This window comes from Ambystoma mexicanum, chromosome 11, assembly GCF_040938575.1.
Source record: "Ambystoma mexicanum isolate Mex_15411 chromosome 11, UKY_AmexF1_1, whole genome shotgun sequence".
Lineage (NCBI taxonomy): Eukaryota > Metazoa > Chordata > Amphibia > Caudata > Ambystomatidae > Ambystoma > Ambystoma mexicanum.
The window spans coordinates 1,285,024,811-1,285,047,661 of NC_090934.1; the positions used below are offsets into that span (position 1 = coordinate 1,285,024,811).

The 22,851-nt window shown below is 49.6% G+C and overlaps 1 protein-coding gene across 1 annotated transcript in view; it reads left to right on the plus strand.

Annotated features, from left to right (window-relative positions):
- Window positions 1–22,851, plus strand: part of ATP8B4 (ATPase phospholipid transporting 8B4 (putative)) — a 5,389,235-nt gene that overhangs the window by 394,050 nt on the left and 4,972,334 nt on the right. The window contains exon 4 of the mRNA XM_069624764.1: window positions 6,651–6,749. Within this exon, the coding sequence (XP_069480865.1) occupies window positions 6,651–6,749 (99 nt within the window). The remainder of the gene's footprint in view (window positions 1–6,650; window positions 6,750–22,851) is intronic.

Below are 22,851 nucleotides of genomic sequence, written 5' to 3' on the forward strand. Positions count from 1 at the left end.
CCTGCACTTGCGCATTCTCAATGTCACTGGGCGTAGTAATATCGTAGTAATATTTCTGTCGTCCCTTGTACCCCTTCCTTACCTTGTCGCGCCCTGAAACACTTGTGTATGGGCACGATATAAATAAAATATATCATATCATGTGGGCAGGACAAAGACTGATATGCAGATGGATATTCCCCTTCTGTGAAAGGTACAGTGAGCTAAAGTGTAGCTGTAGATTCTCTAGTGGGCACCTCCCCAAAGTACAGGTAATTTAGCCGTGTTCGTTCTCGCAGAGGGGCGACTATGCACTATTTTTTAATGTTTGGGAGAGCTCAGATTAAATATGCTGTCATTCCAGTGTTTTTTTAATAACTTTTTTTATTACTTTTTGGTAACATTACAGTAAACAAAACACTGGGTAGTGTCGGCATTGGTTCCTCAATCACATATACACGGGAATCATATGTAACATTGTAAAAGGTCATCATAAAGGCATAGTCCACTGCGGCTGGCGTGAGGTGGGACACCTCCCCCAACCCTCACCTGTTAGGCAACCTGTCCCACCCATGCACCCCCCACCTTTTGAAACTTCTGTGGGCAGCCTCTGGCATTATAAATACGCTGTTCGAGAGTCATACATCTGTCCATTTCCGCAGTCCATTGGCTGAGTCATGGGCGGTCCGCAGGCCCCCACATTTTTGCAATCATTTTGTTTGACAGTCCTAGTGCCCTGGACAGAAACACATTTTCATGTCTTGTGAACTTAACCTCCCCCCAGATACCAAGTATAGCCAGTTTAGGAACACAAGGGACCTCCAATCCTATCATTGCCAACAGTTTTTTAATACATTTCCCCCAAAATACTTTATTTGAGCACATTCCCACAGGGTGTGGAAAAAAGTACCCCGACTCCTCCCACACCTCAAGCTGTTACCTAGGTCTACCACCCCCCCTATCGCACCAATGATGTTGGCGAGTAATCTACCCTGTGGAATGTTTTATATTGAATCATGCATAATCTGGCAGCCCTTCCAATTTCTCTCAAGAATATGAGCACTTCGACCCATTCTTCCGGCTCTAGTATCCCCACCTCTACCCTCCCACTACCTCTGAGCCGGGCAAGTACCGGAGATCCGAAGGCTCTTAGTACCTGGTGTAGGGTTGATGTGACATTTGTGGATATGCGTAAGGGGAAGAATTTTGCCTCTATGGGTGAAAAAGTGGGTATCTCATCTAGAGCAGGGAAGTGAGACCTCAATGCATGGGTTAATTGCATGTATTTATAGTAGTCCCTCCCTGGCACTCTGGATGCATCTTGCATTTTCGTGAAGGGGACGAGGGCCCCATCTTGGACCACATCTCTGAGGTTTGTCATCCCCAATTCTTCCCATTGTCTGAAGTGTCCCATTGTCCTGGGTTCTGAGAGGAGTCTATTGTTCCATAGAGGCTGTTCCAATGTGGGCCTCTTCCATTACCCTATTTCCTGGTCTGCTTCAGCCCACGTTTGCCTCGTGTGGATAACCAGCCGAGGGAGGCACACACCCGTGGTCTCGTCTCCATACAGTATCTGCTCAGGCGGTCTCCCCCCCCATCCATCCCCTCTCCATTCCCACGTGCGGAAGCCCTGGGTCCCCATGCAGCCAGTTGTTCACTGTGTCAATATGCGTCGCCCAATAATACCAATGCATGTAGGGAATTCCCCGATACCCCCTCCCACACCGAGCGCTGGAGCGTCCTAAGAGGGATATGTGGTTGCTTCCCTCCCCACAGCAGCCCCCTTAAAGAGTTCTCGATCATGCCAAAAGTAGATTTGCGGATCGCTCTAAGAGCGTTCTGTAGTACATATAGGAATCTACGGAGAGCCAACTTTTTAAAGAGCGCTGCTTTGTCCATTAATGACAACAGGAGCGTTTGCCAGTGTGTCACATCTGATGTGAACCAGTGTCAGTGTTTACACCTTCTTCACTACTTTGTAGTGAACTCCCCTCCTCTTCACCTGAATCAGAGTCCTCCTGTTGCAGTTTGTGTAGTCTCCTCTCCCAAATACTTCTTTTTTTATAGGTGGGTATGGCTTGCCACGGAATAAAGCCAAGGTGGGAGTTGGCAACAACGACCCAGGGGCCCCCTTCCGGAACTGCCAGAACAGGGGAAAAGCCCTTAGGCACAAAAGATCCCTTATACGTGTAAGCCGTGATAGTTCTTCCTATAAGTATCCGTTGAGACTGGATTGCCGGAGAAACAGCTGCCTAGATATACACTCTGAGGTGTTGAATGGAGAGCGAGGGTGCCAACGAGATGTTGTGGTCACGTGAAGCACAGAGGAAAGCAAAGAAGCAAGGATAAGTAAGTATAAGGTAGGGAGAGGAAGGAAAGGACCAGCGCGAGGGAAAAGCCAGGGCGCGAGAGAGAGCCAGGAGCCAGGAGAACATAAGGCACGGAGCGGCGGAAAGGAGGGAGGAGCAGAGAAAAGGCAGCCGAAGCGGGGAAAGAAAGGAGCGGGATAAGCAGCGTACCGTGTGTAGAGAGCGGGAAAAAACACTAGCGAAGCCTCCCAAAGAGGAAAAGCAAAACTCCAAGCCAAGGGTTGCAACGCGCTGTCCGCGGAAGGGGAAGGAACAATATACCTTCCGGCGGACAGCGTCGGCACAACTAGACCGCTAAAGCGCGTTGCCAAGGAAACGTGACGGCACTAGCAATGGCAGTTCAGACGCCAACAATCCCACAGGCGTCTGCCCAATCGGGGCATGACAATCGGTCCAACAGTGGGGTGAGATTGAGCCTGAGGTATTCCTCTGGCTCAGGACCCAGAAGTATGCACAAGTACCTGAACCCTGAGACAGAGACTGGGCAGGGGCAGCCCGAGGGGATAACCAAACCAGCGGGAACAATATTGACTTCTGCTGGTTCACCTTGAGCCACAGTAGGCCTGATACTCCCCCAGTGTCTTAATCACCGCAGGACAGGAGGTCGCCGGCTCGCCCATATAAACCAGAAGATCGTCAGTGTATAATGAAACCTGGTCCTCCCCTCCCCAGGGCCAGCGGAAGCCCACCCAGGCTGGGTTGTTCATAAGTTTAATTGCCAATGGTTCATTGGCTAAAATGAATAGCAGGGTGGATAGGGGCACTCCTGCCTTGTCCCACCTGAGAGGGTGTATTCCTCCGATAGGACCCCGTTGACCTTGACCAAGACTTCAGGGGATACATACAGCAGGCGGACCACACAAAGGAACTCCTCCCCGAATCCCATGTGTCCCGTGATTTCCCAGAGTGCCTCCCATTTTACAGATTCAAAAGGTCAATTGCCAGGAGTGCTGCCGGTGTTTGTAGGTGTGCCATCTGGTCGATCGCCACTTGTACTCTGCGGATGTTAATGCGTGTGGATTTCATGGGCATTAATCCCCACTGGTCCAGGTCTACCAACTAGTCGATGAATCCCAGGAGGCGATTGGCCAAAACCTGCGCCAACACTTTGGCCTCGCTGTTGATCAGCGATATTGGCTTATATCAGGAGCATTTCTAAGGGAATTTTCCTGGTTTCGGCAGGACCACTATGCAGGCATTCCTCAGGTCCGGTAGGAAGACCCTGTCAGCCTTACACTGCTGAAAAAGACAATGCAAAAGTTCTGTGACTTTGTCTCTGAGCCGCTTCCAAATCTCTACCGGGAAGCCGTTAGGACCTGGTGTCCTACCAGATTGTAATTTCATGAGAGCCATCGTTACCTCCTGCGCCGTTATTTCGACATCCAACCCTGCTCTTTGATGCACTTTTTGGCAAGGAAGTTCCGTGGAGCCAACAAAGGCAAGGTCCATTGGCCCAGTTTTATCCCTCAGGGTGCTGTACAGCTCCTTGTCGAAGGATGTGAATGTCAGTATTTCGCTATCGGAGTCCTGTATAGCCCGTACCTATCCCTTCGCTCCCTCTCTCTTTCCAGCCACGCTAGCATCTTCCCAGCCTTATCACTAGACCTGTGGACTTGGCTCCGTATCGCCCAGTGTGCCTGCCTCCTATTATCTAGCGCTACATTGTTCAGAGAGTCATGTGCCGTGACTAGGGTCTCTCCTGTGTAGCCCGGGTACCGGAGGCATGGAACCCCTCCTCTGCCTTTAGAGCCCGGTTTTCAGCCTCCTCTACTTCCCGTGTGTGTTTCTTTCATGCGGCTACTATCAGTGATATTGCCTCCTCCTCGGAGTACTGCATTGACACGTTACCAGTGCCATCCTGAGGGGTCTTCCTGCCCAGGTGAGTGTCCTTGTAGCACCTTGGTCCAGTGTCCAGTGGGGCGGTCCTGGATGCTGCCTGAAATCCTCCAGCCAGGAGGTCCGTGTGTGCCTAACTCGGGCACCCCAAGTTGTCCAATGTTTCAATGTAGCAGTCTGTTGATGGTTGTTACAGCCTACTTTCTCGTGGAAACTGTACCCCCTCCGATGGTGGCCGATGTAGGGGAGCGGTCTGCTGTTCAGGCTCACCCCTATGCCACCGGCACACTCCCTCTGATGACATTACTGGTGGCTCCTCTGTCTACCCCGTATTGGCTGGTGCGTGTCCTCCAGCCCCAGTGCCCCCTGGCATGCGGCCGTCCTCTGCAGGTGCCTCTCCTTACCTCGTGTGGCCCAGGCTCTGACGAGGCAGTCCCGATTCCCACCATCTCCCACATTCTCCCGCTGTAGGAAGGTGGGCGAAGAGGGCCCTGTCAAGACTGGATGAACTTTCACCCCACTCCTCCTCACCTGTGTCTTTCAAGGAACTCTCTCCCACTTTTCTGACCTCTTCTTTAGTTTTGTTGACTTGATTGGCTTTTCCTTTCTGTCCTTCTTATGGTGTAAATAAGGGCGAGCTCCCACAGCCGCCACCTTGCCCAGAAGGAAAACCTAGGTCAGGGGAAAGCCAAGGAGCAAGCCCCTAGATCAGGGAAAAATCTGTAGCAGAAAAAACCCTGGTATACAAGTCTTGGCACGAAGGAGGCACCTGGGAAGTTCTTGATTAGCCCACGAATGGAAGAGGACTTCAGGTAGGCAACTCCAAACAACAGATTAATAATGTTGTAAGTATACTTCTCTCTGTGGGGGGGGGCTTGAAGAAGTCTATACTGGGAGGATGACTCGGATTGATTGACAACAACTTCGCTGTTTGGTAGATGAAAGGGTTCCTGAAAGGCACTGGAGTTTAAGAGGAAACAGGTAGACTGAGCTCCAACCGAAAACCTGACCAGTTAACAGAAGAAGGCTGAAGACTAGAACGAGAGCCTGGTAAGAAGAAGGACAGAGCTGATAGGCGGAGAAAGAAAGGTAGAAGGAATCAAGGGTAAGTATAACAGAGCAGTAAGAGATAGAAGGAAACAGAAGTCTCTCGAACAAAAAGCCGAGCAGAATGGGTAGCTGAGCCGCTCGAGCAGGAATCCGAGCAGTAGACAAAGGGTAGTGAAAGTAGAGTACGGAGAGCACTAAAGAGAGGGAAAATATGAGATAAGCCAACAGGAGAAATGAAATAGGATGTACGGCAAATAAACACCAAGAGTGGGAAAAATAGTCCTGGCAGTGAGATAGGATAGATCGAAGGATTGCCAAACGTACCTGTTAAGATTGAAATCCGAATGTGGCAAAGACAGAAAAGATCACGGAAAGAACACTGGAATGAATAGGAGGCAAAAGGGGAAATATGCTGAAAGGCAATAGTCACTGGGAAAAGTACACAGAGACCGTCGGCGAAAGAATCAGAGACGATACAACGTGCCGGTGTTAGAGAAAAGGACCTACTTATAGACAAGCGGCCATCTTGGAAAGGCATAGACCGTTAAAATGGAACTATCATGGCCATATTAGGAGAGTCGCCATCGGTTCCAATGCTTCTATGCCTGATGCATGACAGGCCCCTTGGTGCTTTCCAACGTCTATGCGGCACACCGCCGGCCCAAGATGGAGTCCCAGCATTTGGACGGTACGAAGCGGTCCCCCTGGGCTAGGTTTAATCGAGAATGCAGCGGCTAAGAGCTGGTGTATTACGCAATCCTGTGCTGTTGAAAAATGCATCCTTCAGTACTGGGAATCAGGGTATGTATAGGAGGATAACGGCGGCCCGGACGGAGCTCCTAGTGCTCACGCCCTGATCCATCCGTGGCTCAACAGTGCCCCCCTCATTCCAGTGTTTGGATATTTTCTAGGGCACGGCTCAGCAATCATTGACTCACCAGATGTTCGGCCCATCAGTCCTAGCCATCATAGTCAATTGAAGGGAATCATGGCAGTTGTAGTCTGAAATATCTGTAGACACAGAGGTAGACGACTCCCCTGTTACAAACGGGCCAAAAACATCTTGTGGCACATCATGGAATTCTCAGATTCATCATGCCCTTCAATAATGTGGAGCCCTGACTGGTCATTAGAGGGCAACAATCTCATGTCCTTAACCAGAAATGATCTTTTAGGTGAAGCCAGGTATCTAATTGGCTTGATACCTAGCAAATAATGTGTATGGTGTAGTGAGACAGAGGCTCCTCAAACCCCCAATACCTGACAACATACTGATTACAAAAATTATGGCAAATAAAACAGGAATGTGGACTGAATTTTAGAGTAATGTGGTGGAATAGATAATTATTACATTTTCATGGTATATTATAGTTAATGTACACTGAACATTTTCTAAAATATTATTTTTTCTTACAGCTCATTCCAGAAATCTCTTCCTTGAATTGGTTTACAACCATCGTGCCTTTACTGCTGGTATTAGCCATCACGGCTGGTAAAGATGCCACTGATGATTACGTAAGTCTTTAATGTATTCATTTGTATTAAACTTGGTTGTGAAAATGAGTTTGAACTTGACCCACTCACTGCCAATGGTGAATCATTGTGAAAGCTGAGCTTCGCACTAAGCAGCTCCTACGCAGGGCCCAGTTGAAAAGTCTGCCTCATGAGAGAAAACACTTATTTAAAAGTCAAATGTGTATGTGCATTTGATAACCATGTCACCTGAGGGGTGATCAAAAGGAAAATTGTCACACACAAGCACAATGCTATTTCAAAACAAGTGGTACACGCTAGAAGGCAATTTTAATTGAGCAGATTTAAACATGAGCTGCTGTCAAGTAGAGACCGCTGTCACATACAAAGAGATCAATAGATGGCTTCAGACTCACATATAGTGTTACAAAAAGGATTTTATTCAGTTAAAACACAAGGGTTAGAGTAAGGATGTAACTAAATCCGGTTGCCTCTCCCTATAATCCTGTGGGTCAAAGGAGAACAGACTAGGTGATGAGGGGTATTTTGACAAAGAGATACCAATATACAACATCACTGCGGTCTTAACCTCCACAATTCAAGTACAGGACTAGACTGCCCTGAAGTAATCATAGATGTTCACTCACAGTTCTTATTGAGGTTCCTAGTTCTAGGATTCGTCTGTAGCTGCTGCCTCTAAATGCTGGCACTTCTGGGCAATGGTTCCTTGGCTAACAGATGGCAGTTGATGTGTTCCCAGTCTGTCCCAGTTGTATTTATAGGCTGCAGCCACTTTTGTTTTGCATCTCCAGTCAAGGGTACATATGTGCTCTGAGCTACTAACCAGCTCAAAACGGCCAAGAGGCACATGTTCTGCATTTTCACAAGCCCAGCATATGTAATTATTCTTGGTGGATTCCTCTGGGTTAGACCCACAGAGAGTCATCTTGTTTCAGACCCCATAGGGCCTTCCTCCTCCACCTTCCTCCTTCTTTATCCTTGCTGCTTCACTTAATCCAGATTCTCACTGCTAATCTCTCCAAACAGCTATCCTTTAGCTCTGTTGCTGACCTTGTATGTATTTAGTGGGATTGGCTAGTTGGGCCCATGAGGACCTAAACGGTGACACCAGGGCACTATATTGGGGGAATTGGCTGATGGCTGACATGCCTTCATCTTTCCCAGGTCTAACCAAATGATAGACTGAGCGGTCCAAAGCTCAGCTGGCACAACTTCATCTGGAGGACCTTATTTTATTGTTTAAAGCGAACACCCAGCTCAAGCACTGTGCAGTGTGAGTAGTGTGATGATTCATGGGATCTCCTCATTTTTCCCCAGAGTGGAGCCCTTCACTGTGAGGCTAGGGAGGTGAGCCTGCTACGTAACAATCCCCCTAGGGGTGCCGAAATGCAGGACCTCACAGGGAGAGACTCCCTTCATGGGGACAAGGGCTCCCATTCCGTGATGTAACACCCTAACACCCTTAGCTTTGAGACCATGCAATCCTCAAGGTCTTCCAAGAACCAGCCTGAGACGACTACTGTCTGTTATTGTAACACTCCCTCATTTCCTTTTAGAAAACATAACAATACCAACATAAGGAGGAACACACAAAGTAATCATGAGTCATCTCTCAACAGTACAGAGAAGAGGAAGAATGAAGGAACCTTGTGAACTACCCCTTTGCTAAGTAATGCGATGACTCCTGCAGAGTCATCACTAATCCCCAGCCTAAAGTGTCCTCCCATGTGGCCTGCGGAAGGCAGCTGCTACCTGATCCTGGGGGTGATATTCTGAGGGTGGATCACATGGGAGTAGATGGCTGTAGGGGAGTGGTGATGGCTCCGACAGGAGGGACGCAGTATTCTTCCCTTGACTGTGGAGAAGAAACCCTAATCCCAGAGTTTCTAATGGCTTGTTGTCATTCTTCAACACCCTTTAATTGTAAGGTCTTAAATCTCACTTCTGTTAAACATCTTAAGCAGAACTTTATTCCTCCTTCACTTATGTATAACAGCTCCAAGACCTGTTTGACAACTGATGTGTATGATGATTATTATACTGATAAAAGTGTTCAACAAAAGAATTTAAAACACTATAATCATCCTTTGGACTCCAATTCCCAGAAATCTTTAAGTACTCAGACATAGAAGAGGAGTAAGGAGTCAATGAGGACCAATAGCTCTGCCAAGAAGAACGTGCTGTCTAGTTGTTACCCAATCAATAGCCTGAGCGGGACATTTAAATCTGTGAATCATCTGCTGGAAAAGATAGGTGAAGGAGATGCTGGAGTAAGCGGAGCGGGAAGTCGAGTTGCGGAAAGAGACAGTAGCCCTGGAGAAAGCCTAGCTGAAGGGGAGCGGTGTTCCTAGACTGCCTTTTGTCACTCTTATGTACCGGAGTGGCGGGAGACTCAGCAGAAACTGACAGGCTCCCGAGAACTACCGCAAAGGCACTGGCAGCCACAGGGAGGTTGTCAGCGGCGCTGTCGAACTGAAAGGCAGCAGACTTACCTGCAAGGAATCATGATGCCAGCAAAGAAGCTGAGAGAGGGTTTGACAGGCCATGGAAGCCGTTCCCAAAGCAGCACCGTATCACAGCAACCTGCCATGAGTCGGAGATGCCAGGAGACACCAGTGAGTTGGCCCAGTGAGAATGGTAGCCCCGGGGAGTTCCGACAGGCACACAGACCATTAAGGGAAGATTTTGAATACCGACCAAAGAGACATTACAAAGAGAGAGCAAGAGGGCAGATATGGTGCAATTCTCCTGATAAAGAGATGTCAGTTGGGGGAAACCTAGAACCAGCATTGCCAAGAACCAAGAGACATTGTAAGAAAGCTTGCTAGAGCGAGCTTAAACAACCCCACATCTAGGGGATGCCATCATGGGGGAAGTTGCTGCAAGTCCTAACTGAAGTCAACAGAGTAATACCATGAGGAAGTACAATTGTGTGCTCTTTAAGATAAATATGACTGTTGTGGAGAGACTTGATAAGAGCTTCAGGTAGTGAACCTTTTGGAAAAGATACCTGGCAGGAGAGTACACCAGGGGATCCGTGGGAGCCAAAAGGCGGGGATATACCATGCAGGAGATTAAACCAGGATATCCAGAATTTCAGTTGGCGTTTCTTTTGAACCTTTTGGAAAAAGATACCTGGCAGGAGAAATACCAGGGGATCTGAGTGAGTCAAAATGGGAATATTCCTGGCAGGGCAGTACAGCAGGAAATGCAAGGGTGTGTTGAAAAGGAGTTTTTGTTTTATTAAGCCTTTGTTAAAAATGTAACATTTTACTTTGCCATCCTGAAAACTATAAAATAATGTATTTACATATACTGAAACTTGTATTACAGAAATAATATTTGCTCTGCCATCCAAAGGACTGTGAAAGACATTTCTCCAATATAATTCAAACGGTATGGTAGAAATGAAATGTTTGCTTTACTATCTTAAAGAAAATATCAGTGAAAGACATATTGTAAGAACATTTTGCTTTGCCATCTTGGGGAGAATCTGAATGGTAGAAAGATCCTTTTTGCTTTGCCATCCTAAAGAGAATATCAGTGAACAAGACATTGGGCCTCATTACAAGTATGGCGGAGCGGAAAATAATTGGCAGTAACAGAATTACCGCCAATGTTCCCACTCTGCCATAATATGAGTATGGCCCTGGAGTGGAGGATTTACCTCTAGCATCGTGCTGGAGGTGAATCCTCCAACTCTCTGCCTTAAAATTGGCAGATTTACTGCCACAGTAATTCCGCCAAAAAAGCCCCATTGAGTCCCATGGACTCATAAAAAATGGGGATTTACACAGCCTCTTGTAATCCATCCAGCTGTAACTCTTCCAGACCAAGTGGCGGTAATGGTAATTCATTTGGGCGGTATTCCGGCTGATTTAATGAGGCCCATTGTCATTACCTTTATTGGAACTTTGAGAAAGAACATTTTGCTCTGCCATTTTGGGGAGAATATCAATGAAAAAGACATTGGGGCTCATTACAAGAATGCCTGTCTGGAAACAACAGTGCCAATAAGCTTAGCGGCACCTTTGCTCCCGTACCGGCATACTACAGGTCTGCCTGCCAGAGCCGCCGTGCCCGACAGGTATGACTGTAGGCAGACCGTCACGGAAGCACCAGCATTGTTAGCAGCGGTGCCGGTGCTTCCGTGGTCCCCACTCCTGTGGGACTCTATGGGAATGGGGACTTACAATTTACCAGCTCCTGACTGTCCGGGCCGCCGTGGTTGTAATCCCCTGGTGGCACCGGGAAGTCAGGCGCCGGTAAAGATTTACGGGTCTGGCGGCAACCCGCCGGTATCACCCACACGGTTACCGCCGGACCCGTAATGAGCCCCATTGTTATTACCTTTACTGGATCTTTGATGAAACAGAACATTTCAAAATACTGTTTCCTGAAACAGTTCAAGGGAAGGGTAGCTAAACCTTGGAGACAAGCATTTCTTCTATTGTACCTTTTTTTTGTATTTTTGTATGTTAATTTTAGGGTCAGAGGTATTTTGGATATAAGGTCACTTTGCTTTAGTTTTGGTTTCATTGATAGGGACCTCCTCTTTTGGTTAGGGAAAGATAGGCCTTTTTCCAACTCCATTTTCATTTAATAAATATAGCTAATGGTGAGAACACTATGGGCCTCATTACACGGATGGCGGTAAGGATTTATCGGTACCGGTAAAATACTGGTACCGGTAAATCCTTACCGCCTTACTACGAGGTCCCTTTGCGGGTTGGGGGATTTAACGCCTGCTTTTTGCAGGCGTTCAAAACCATACCGCAAAGGGACCCAGGGAGCTAATTACGGTACCGCAATTTGCAGTACCGTAATTAGCGCCTTCCCCATTCCCATTGAGCCCTATGGGGCAAAATTGGGAATGGGGAAGGGCAATGGTGGAAGGGGGAATTACCGCCCCGCCAACCTTGGAATGGGGCGGCAATTCCCCTTTCCACCAAGGGGGTGCCGGTAATTTACCGGCATGAACCATGGCGCTAATAGCGCCATGGTTCTCCACCATCCGTGTAATGAGGCCCTATAACTTTGTGGCCGCCTCTCATTGCTGACCCCTCACAGTATCGACAGTACTGAGAAGAGGTGGCCAAAAGGAAACATGAAGAGTATATCATCGATACAAAAGACTCTGGCACTCTGCTGGGGAGGACCCAGCCACAGACCATAAAAAGCAAGAAGGGACTTACTGAAGAGAGACCATGGTGTGAAGCCTGTCAACCCTGGGAGGTTCAAACCTGGTGCGAGGAAGCGAGCAGAAGAAGCTGGTCCTCGGTCGTGAGGACTTTGTGGATGGCTCGGAAGAACTCCCCGTTGTGGAGCAGAGAACCGACCTAGGCAGAAGCTGGAACAAGGCTAACGGTGGTGTGACCTCAGGGAGGTGGACCATGCAGTCCTTCAACTATGACACTGAAAAGCCTACTAAGTCACAGAGCCAATGTGGTACAGCAGAGAGCGGACAGAGAGACCCTGGGCCTCATTACGAGTACGGCGGTAGGGGGTTAACGGCACTGGTAAGGATGCCGGTGCCGTTAACCCCCTACTGCCGCATTCCAAGGTCCCGCTAAGGGACCATGGAGCTAATAACGGGCCCGCTATTTGCGGGCCAGTTATTAGCTCCTTCCCCATTCCCATTGAGCCCTATGGGGGCTCGAATGGGAATGGGGAATGATTTTCAGAATGGGGACTTCCCGGATCCTCCAAGGTTGGAATGACCCGGTAAGTCCCCATTCCGACTACCCGGACACGACTTTGGAAGCAGCCATGGCGCTAATAGCACCATGGCTGCCTCCAAGGTCGTAATGAGGCCCCATGAGAGCATTCAGCGAGTAGACGCAATACCAATACGCAAGGAAGAGCCGTTGTCATGCTTCTATGAGAAAGAAGGTAACAGGAGTCACTGAAGACCCGGTTGTTATGCTCACCTGATATCCCCGGGGGCGTCTGGAAGGCTCTGAGATCTGGAACCCTGGATGCGTAGTTGCCCAGTACTGATTAATGAATCTGCAATTACAGAAGAGGGGATTTGTGATAACTGTCTCTAATGGGTGAATCTCCCACCTCCCTCTGACCGATTCCCTTCCCACTGGGTTCTTTTCTCACCATATTTATTTGTAGGGTGAGCTATCCGTCCTGCGTTTCTTGTGCAGGGGCGCTTGACGTTTGTTGGCGAGCTGCCTGAGTTGCTTCACTGGTGCAGTACGCCTTCCTTGGGCCCAGGCCTGCTGTGAACCCGGATCTGCTGGTAGGCAGGTAGGTTTGTTAATTGTAAGTCTTTGTTCTGTTTATGGTGGGAATTCGTTAATGTCTTTATCTCCTTCTTTTCAGGTGCGAAGGTCTTGATGCTGGCGTGCCGGATGGAGAGGCACGTTTCTAGGTAAGAGAAAGCGCGAAGCGCAGCGCCTTTATTGACTTTTAAAGCTAACCTGTGTTTTCTTCTTCTACTCACAGGCCGCTGTGGTGCTGCGAGTGGATGAGAGCACGATGAAAAACAGGCCCCCGGAATCCGTAGTACAGCGCTGTGCGGTTGTTTAATATTGAAAGCGAACCTGAATATGTCTCTTTTTCCTTTGCAGATGTTGCTGTGGTGCTCCGGATGGAAGCGCGGCATAGCGTGATGGAATTCAGGTCAGACTGATGGAATTCGATGTTTTGGAAGCGCGCTCGTTCTAATATCGTTTTTCCTTTTCTCGTTATTGCAGGTCGCAATGTTCGAGCAGCAGCTGTGGTAGCGGTTTGCCGGAAGTCCTTAAGCTAGTACTCACAGGTGAGTGATGTTTCTTCTTCTCTCGGTTTCCACAGATTGCAGCCCGGTTGAGATGCTGAGTGCTGGATGGTGTTTTCTCAGGTAAAACAGAATAATCTTGTTCTTGTTCTTGCAGGAGTACAGGAAGATGCTGAAAACCAGGAGCTGGACACGGTGAGCGTCACTCTGCTGGTTGCAGAATAATGCGAAGCATGTTCTGCAGTCAGGGTGTGGTTTATATAGCCCAGGTAAAGTAGTACCAGGAAAGTAGTTCCAGGCCTGCCACACCCAAAACACTAGACCGCATGGCTTGGTTCTTAGAACTAGGCTGTGTGGGTGCTTCCATGTTGGTTTTAAAGGCCCATGTACATAAATGGGACCTAGTTTGAACAGCCTGGTGCCAAAGTCGCCAGGACTGGCTCCAGGAGCCCTTTTGCAGTGGTTTTAAGGCCCTCATGGTTCTGGTGGGAGCCTGCTTGTGGCACAACTTGTGCCCCCTCACAATGGTCATGACACCAGTAGGGGTTTCGGCAATACTGAAGAGCACTTCGGGGGTAATCTCCTGCGTCACAGTAATTAGCAAGGAGGTAATAAGAGTGACAAATGCCTCAGGAGTAATTTGTATTGTCACAGTAATTGCTGAGAAGGTATCAAGATTGAGGAACATCTCGGGAGTAAAGTCCTCGTCACAGTAACAGTGTTAAAAACTTCATAAGTGAAGAGTGCATTGGGAGTAATCTCTCGTCACAGTATCAGTGCCAAAACTACCAAGAGTGAGGAGATCATTAAGAGTAATCTTCCTCATCAAAATAATTGAAAGGGAAACTTCAAAAGCAGAGTGCCTCAGGAGAAATGTCACTTGTCACAACAATCATAAGAGAATTTAAGAATTAAGGAGGTTACAAGAGTGGTCCCATGAACAATAGTGCTGTTAATAGTGGAAGAAGCCAAGAACACTACGGGGGTGATCTCTTGTTTCATTGCTCAAGGCGAAGACCAGGGAAGACTGGGACTGTATGTTATATTGAAAAGGAACAACTGTTGTACAATTGTTTAAGCCAAGGAAGGTCTCTGAGAGGAATTACAAGGACTCTTGAAGGCTGTCACCAGAGACTACCCGAAAACACCCTTCAAGACTAATATAGTTTGACCAGGAGAAGGGAGTCATTTTCCTGGTCTCAGTTTTTGTTAAATCAGAAACTATTTCAAAAGACTCTTAGGAAACAGCCTGAGATTCCAAGAAGGTGGCTGACCCGGGTAGACATGCAGGAGCTTAGCTCCCTCTCCCAGCTCTGGGCTGCGACACTAAAGCTCATCAATAAAGCGGATTATCGGCACCGCTTCAGGCCCAGAACCCAACGGAGGCCAATAGCAGTTACGCAGATAGGCAATCACCAGTGGAGGGTCCGGAAAAGAGAGCCCACTGCAGAGATAGCCGGCGCGGGAACCCCCGTTGGCGGCACTCACTAGCGCCCGGGAGGGGAGCTTGGCCCTCCCTGCAACCAGATCCACAGTCCGCAGATCGTGGAAGAGTCGGAATCCAGCAGAAGGGGAGATGCCACACAAGAGAGAGCCCGGAGAGCATTACGAGACGCCACCAGGGTTGGCAGGGATAAGCGAGATCCAACGGGGAAACACAGAGAGGGCCGGATTGGAGACCGGCTCCCAAACACCCCACAGACAGGGGAACACAATGGACCCCAGCAGCCATGTAAACAGCACCTACCATAGGATGGCGAGTGCGGGAGCGTAGAAGAGGTGAGGGCGCACCCGGGAGATCCAGAGGCGATGCCCGAGAGACCGGACAACCCAGCAGTGGGGAGAGGGGACCTTGATGCCCCGAATCAGAGAGGGAGGGCGGGACGCCATTGCCACCACCAACAAGGCAGGCCCAGAAGCCCAACCCGCGAACGCCCTCCCAAGAATGGAAGGAAGGAACTCCGGAGTCAGAACGTGGCACTAACCCCCAAAGGAGGGGGCCGCGAATCAGAGAAGGGAGACTGCAACATATACGCTGCCCAGCCAAGGCTTATCGGCAGCGGAGGATGAAAGCTAATAACCTCCAGGGCGAGGGAGTCCCCCGTCAACACACAAAGCCGCCCACGGCCCCAACCAAAGTCGACACCCCGGCTGCTCAAAGGGGGGCACGGAGCGGAAACAAAAGACAGAGGTCCGATCGGCTGCTCCTCCAGAGACGTTGGACGGGAGCATGAGCAGGCAGAAACCCACCCGACGATAAACAAAGGGAGTCTCCCTCCATCCATGTAACCGAAACTCTGAGGAGAGAAAGACACGTTGCATCATCGCACCCACTCAGCACTACAAGCAAATCCAGTCGGTAGGGAGGGACCACAAAGCGAATCCCCCCCCCCTCCCATTGTTAAACCTCCCACCCATGCCCCGGGAGGCAGCCTGCAGACCAACCCATCAGGGGGGAACTTCCCGGACCCAAGAGCGCATACGGGAACACTACCAAGGCCCCACTATAAACGGAGAGACCCCATCCGGAAGGCCCAGCGGGGAGGAGGAACACTGCGGTGCGCTCCCTGCAGGCGCCACAGACACAAATGCTGCATCAAGAGAGGGTGGAAATCCGACCCACATAGCAGATTAAGAGAACCAAAGAGCGAAAAGAGATGCCAAGGACCCCCCGTCACCACACAAATTAAGACCCCCGTCACCACACAAATTAAGCACCACACTGGGGCATCAGCGATAACCAGGACTCCACAGAGCCCAATGACAGATAGCAGGACCAAGTGAAGGGGAAACCGAAAAGAGACGACAAAAATACAGGTGGACCACCCTCCAAACGTCTGACAGGAATTGTTCTACCTAGTCTAGGCGGACAAGGATTCAGAGTTCCTGAGTCCCACAAGAAACATATATACATCGGCAGACAAAACTAGAGTGGCACACATGTCAAAATCCAGGGGACGACAAACACAGACAGCAACACAAGCATCAAATACAAATCCAAAACAAGAGCAGAACCTGGTGCAACTCTGGGGATCAGATCCACAGAGACTTACAAAGGCTAAATCGCAAAAGGGAAAAGACGCAGAGACGAGCCCAGGTACAGAGAGGGCGGCGATGTCCACAAAAGAAGACATTAAGACCTGGTTTTGCGAATTCCAGGAACAGTTCATGGCCTCCATGCACACACAATTTGAAACAATGAAGGAAGAGATGAAACAGGCAGTACAAGAGCTGAAGACGGAAATAGGGAATATAGGGTAAAGAACGGACACCCTTGTGAAAACTGTCCAAAACCTGGATATCATACACCCAAAAGGAGCAGATACTTCGCAAAGCAAGAACGATGGACCATATTAGAATGAACGTGGTGGACATACCTTTATCAAGACCTGGCACAATGGACGCTCCAAAAAAGCTGGGAGATGGCCCCAGTAATAATAGAATTAGTGTCGAAACAAGTCCGATACAAATGGACGTTTCCATTCGGATTGCTATTTACGTGGGAAGGGAAGAAACAGAGAATTACCACATCTGAGGAAGGTCTGCAAATAAAGAACCTACAAGATCAGGAAAGCGACCAAAGCAACAGCATGGAACCGGATGGAAACACATACAACGCACGTGGGCCCGAGAGAGACATACAGAGATCTACCCTACCATGAAAGAATGGGGCTAAAAATAGTACCATATAATGTCAGAGGGCTGAACTCCCCAGTAAAAAGAAAGAAGGTGGAGCACTTTCTACAAACAGGGAAATATGACTTCATAATGTTCCAGGAAACCCATATAAAAAGGCAAGACTGTGGAAGTCTTTGGTTGAAAGGATACAATCAAATCCTCCAAGCAAACGAGCAGGAGAAAAAGGGGGAGTCTTGATAGCATTTCACAAATCCCTAAACCTGTAAATCCACGACTTCCAAGCAGACAAACAGAGGAGATTCCTATTTCCTTATCGAAGGGTACCCCCTAACACTAGCAATGATATACGCCCCGAACACGGGTCAGGGCGGCTTCATAAGGAACTGCCTGGATAAGCTAGAAACCTTCTCAAAAGCGGAGGCGGTGCTGGGTGGGGACTTCAACATGGCATGGGACCCCAAGGTAGAATGTTCAAACACCAGACCGTCGGGGCAAGGAACGCAGTTGAAGGCCCTGAAGCGGAACATGGGAAGGATGGCATTGGAAGATACCTGGCGGGAGTTCAGGGGGCGGACCCCGGGATATACGCACTTCTCGCATGTTCACAACTCCAGATCCAGAATTGATTACATCTGGGCCTCCTTGGGTCTCCTGGGGAAGATCCAACAAGCAGAGACAGGTCCAATATCTCTCTCCGACCATGCCCCGCTGTGGGTGTTCGTCCTTTTGGCCCACCGCCAGACGGGGCTGTGGAGATGGAGACTACCAGCGGAAATAATGCAAGACCCTGTCCTGCGGGAATCGATTAGAGAGCACATAGCAGACTACTTTGCGAACAACAACTCCCCATAGACCTCAAAGGCTACCCTCTGGGAAGCCTTCAAACCAGTGACACGCGGACACTTCATAGCTCTCAAAGCACAGTGGGATCGTCAATGGGATGCAGAGCTGGAATCCAAGTTGGAAGAGATACAGGATGAAATGACCTGAAACCAGTCGTCGAAACTGAAGAGAGCCTTAAGGCACATACAGGGGCAGTTGGAATCTATCCGCACCAAACGAGCGGAGAGGAGCCTGCTCCATCTGAAACATTGGTACTATATGAAAGCGAATAAGGCGGACAGGCTCCTGGCCAGGCAGCTAAAAGGGAAACAACAGAATCAAGCAGTCAAAGCGCTGAAGGATGCGCATGGGCAAACAAGTTCACTAACGACAGAAATCGGGGAAGTATTTAAAGAATTCTACCAAAGCCTCAGACAGTCCGAGTGAGGTGTAACAAACCATCTACCTAGATGGGGTCTCACTCCCAACAATCACGGAAGACGAAAAACAACAATTAGACTGCCGAATCACATCCAGAGCAATTCGGGAGCTTCCTAATAACAAGGCCCCAGTTCCGGACGGCTACACCGCAAACATCTACAAGATATATAAAGAAAGCTTAGCCGCCCCAATCCTGGCAGAACTATTCAACATGTTTAAAGAAAACATCAACATAACATAGTCCATTAACGAGGCGAAGATGCTAGTTTTCCCCAAACCCCGAACTCATACCGCCCAATCACATTAATAAATCTGGACGCAAAGCTGTACACCAAAATCCTAGCCAACAGACTATCACGGGTCCTCCCGAAACTGATCCACCAGGACCAGTCAGGGTTTATCCCCAAAAGGCAGACATACAATAACATAAGAAGGCTAACCCACCTGATCGAAAAGATAGGGATTACACACACACCTGCCATATTACTGGCGCTGGAAGTGGAAAAAGCGCTTGACCGCGTGAACTGGCCCCTGCTATTTCGCATCCTGGAGAAAATGGGTCTAGGGGAGGAATTCATCAACATGATATGGGCCAATTATAACTCACCTAACGCACAGATAGCAGTAAATGGCGAGCTGTCAGACACAGTCAGGATCGGAGGGGGACCAAACATGGGTGCCCCCTCTCGCCGCTTTTATACGCAATATTCCTAGAACCCCTCCTGGCGCGAATAAGAGGCATCAAAGGCATAGATATGGGGGGAACTTCCCACAAAATCGCAGCGTACTCAGACGATATGCTGGTGGCCCTGACGGACCCTCTGAGGTCACTGCCGTAGAGGCCTATGGAACCATTTCGGGTTTGAAAATCAACAGACAAAAGTCAGAAATCTTGATACTGGCGGGAAACAGAGACAACATCCAAAGGCAAGCAGCAGCGCTACAACTGAGAGTGGTAGCAAACAGGGTCAAATACCTCAGACTCATCCTGACCAGTAATATAAATGAACTCTATGGAGGGAACTACCCCCAACTTCTAGAAAAGATCAGAAGAGACTTAGAAAGGTGGAACCCATTGTCAATCTTGTGGTGGGGCCGGCTCACGGCGATAAAAATAACCACACTGCCCAGAATCATGTACATTTTCCAGGTGCTCCCCATCAGACTGCCGGCCTCCTTTTTCAAAGCACTAACCAAAACAATTTCAGCATACATCTGGTGAAAAAAGACTCCCAGACTATCCAATACGGTCCTTACGACGCAGAGAATGAATGATGGCCTTGCCCTCCCCCACAAATATTACGAGGCTGCCCAGCTGTGGGTCCTGAAGGAGTGGATCCCAAATTCTTCCCAGAAACTATGGGTAGCCCAATATAAAGCTGTAGCCACAACACGACTCTGTCACCTTCTATGTACAAAAAAAGAACATAGACACCCAAACGTACAAATAAGCGAAGTAATGAATGCAACGCTGGAGATTTGGAACAGGGCAACCCGAAAAGAAAGGCTGACAATTGATCCGGCCCCCTTCATACCAATGTTCAAAAACCCGCATTTCCAACCGGGCATGGAGAGAGGAACATACCAAAAGTGGGAAGATGCGGGCTGCACAAAGATAGGCAACATGTTTCAGGACCAGGAGATCAGAACCTTCGCAGATTGCCAAGCACAATTAGGCCTCACCGCCAAGGACAGCTACAAATATGAACAACTCCACCACTGGCTGTCCTCCCCACGGATCACACGGGCAGCATCAAGAAAACAAACCCTGTTTGAAACATATATCACGACACACGCTGGGACGAAGAAGTTTGTCTCAGATACCCACAAATTCCTCAATGTCCAAACCGAAGAGATCAAATGGCAATACATGAAAAGATGGGAAAACACGCTCAGGGGCAATGTCACAAAAGGTCAGTGGGAATACATATGCTGGGCCATCCCCAAATTAACGAGAGCTGTCCAGACAAGGGAAATATGGACGAAGATCCTTGTATACTCCTACGTCCCATCCCCTTTCCTCCATACTTGTGGGACATCTCTCCGTCCTGTGGGACGGGACCGGAGCACTTTTGTAAAAAGCATCTAAAAATGTTTCCAAAAATGTTGTCCTTCCTCTCTTTGTTGCGCGGGGCCCGGCACGCGGCCATATCCCCGCCCACCTTGGCTCTATCCCGCGCATCGCCCATCAGTCCTTTTCTCCGCTCGTTCGGGACTGGACGCACTTGCATCCTCGGAAGATTTTCTTCCCTTTTTTCCTCTCTGGCTCCCGCTAGCCATCATGTGCTAGTCTTTGTATGTCGTTCAAACTAGACTTTCCAGATTGTTCATCGTGTCAACGTCGTTTCGCGAGGGCGGATCCCCATCCTCTTTGTTTAGAGTGCTTGGGGCCGGATCACCGTTGGGACTCCTGTTTTTACTGCGACTCCCTTTCGGTCCAGGCACTTCAACGTCGGTTGGAGCGGTGGGAGGAGGTGTTCCGACGAACTCCTCCTTCACATTTTCAGGCATTCATCGACGAGAAGAAGAAACGCCCGGTAAGTTCTTTACTTTTCAGAGCACCCCAGCCGGGGGATACCTTTCCAGGTTCCTCTCGGGCCGGGTGGGGCGTTGACCGCTCTGCCACCGGGGTTTGCCCTGAGATGCCCGTTGGGCCTAATAATTGTACCAGAGTTTTCTCCGAGGGTCTCTGTAAGGGGCCTGTGGATACCGGAGTGCACTCCGAGGCCCCTCCTTTGGTGGCTGTTTGTAGACCCAGTTCTACTGAGTCGTGGGGTACCGGAGCTCGCTCTGAGGGCTTTCTGTCGGCTTCCCTCAAAGATAAGACTGGGGTGCGCACCAAGGCCTTGGGTGGGCTTGCTGTTACCGAACGGATGTTCGAGGCCCGCGCAGATAAGGCTGTTACCGGACCTGGGTCCGAGGTCCCTCGTTCAGAGGCTAAAGCTACCAACAGTTCTGAGAGGCCTGACAAGGCCGTCTGTGAAAGCTGTTTCTCACCGTCCTCGCTCTTGCGGTGACACCAGACCTGTTGAGGGGGAAAAGAAGCAAAGTTCTTCTTTTACCAGCAGTGCCGAGGTCCTTCCTTCGAAGGCTAATTTGGCGTTTGTTATGTCACAAAGACATTCCAGGCCACACAGTACCGGCTCTGCCGAGGTCCCTTATGTTAAGGCTAAAGTTAAGACCCCTGATCCATTGACGGGGACCCCAGCCTCACTTCCTCACGTGCCGCAGATCCCCTCAGATGATGACAAAATAGCGCCCGTTCCTGCCACGACCGTGGCGGCCATTTTGGGTGCTACCCCTACAACTATGCCATCAGCCTCAGGTGTAGGGCTTGGCCCCTTGGGTGAACATAGAGTCCCTTGTGCGCATTCTTATCAGCCAGTTTATGACTGGAACGCTCGGATGCCTCTTCCGCACAATGTTTCGCTGCCTGCAGGGTCGGCACCGTTGATTTATGTGGCTACGTCGGTGGAGGGGCCAGTGTGGCACCCGTCCCCGTTACGTCCCTGGATTTATCCACCTCATGAGAGGCCTCCTCAGGTTCCGAAGCAGTCCCCGGAGGAAGCTTTTTTCGGTAAGTTTCAAACGCTTATGCGTACCGACCCCATGAGGGAGTATTTCAAAGGGCTTTTTAGGGAGATATGTCCTCCTGCGCCTCCGGCTCCACCTGTTCCTCCGGTGGTTCCGCCGGCGCCTCCGTTGCCTACGGTACCTCCGCTGACTCTTCCGCCTTTGCCCCCATTGTCCCCTGTGGACAAGGCAGCGCCCGACACAGTTCAACAGGATCCTGATCTGTCGGATGATGCACAAGGCGATCAGGACAGCAAGGAGCTTCCCCGCTCTTTCAGAGCTTTTCATGACCGGGTACTGGACATGATGAACTTCTTAGATGTTCCAGTGCCCGAGACACCCGCTCCGCAGGAGGGCGTGCTTTCTGGGGCGTTCACCCTGTCTCCCTTGGAGCGTACCGGCCTGTTCTTGCAGAAGGACGTTGGTCCGCAAAGTTTGGGAAAAGGCACATTCTGGACTTTTTGTCAATAAGAAAATTGACGCTATATACAGGCTGCATTCTTTGGAAGAGGTGGCCCTGTCGTCTTGTCCGCCCCTCTCCTCCACAGTGGTGGCTGCGGCCACTTTGCAGTCCAGGCCTACAGCATCCTCGTCCACGACGGCTACTCAGGTTCTGGGAAAGGAGGACAACCTCCTCGACTCCCTCGGGAGGAAAATCTTTGCCTTGCAGCTCAGGCAGGCCAACGCTGAATTGATATTAGCGGGAGCTAACATGCGGATGTGGAAAGGTCTGTCGGAGTTTGAGGCGTTTTTCCCGGTCGAGAAGCTGGAAGACTTTAAAGGAGGACTTTGTTGTTCACAAAGTAGTCTGCCATGTGCTCTCTAATCGGCCTTTCCTGGGTCTTGGCCCAGGATCTCGTGGAGGCTGCGGCTCATCACGTAGACACCTCGGCTCGGGGCCTTATGCTGGGGGTTGAT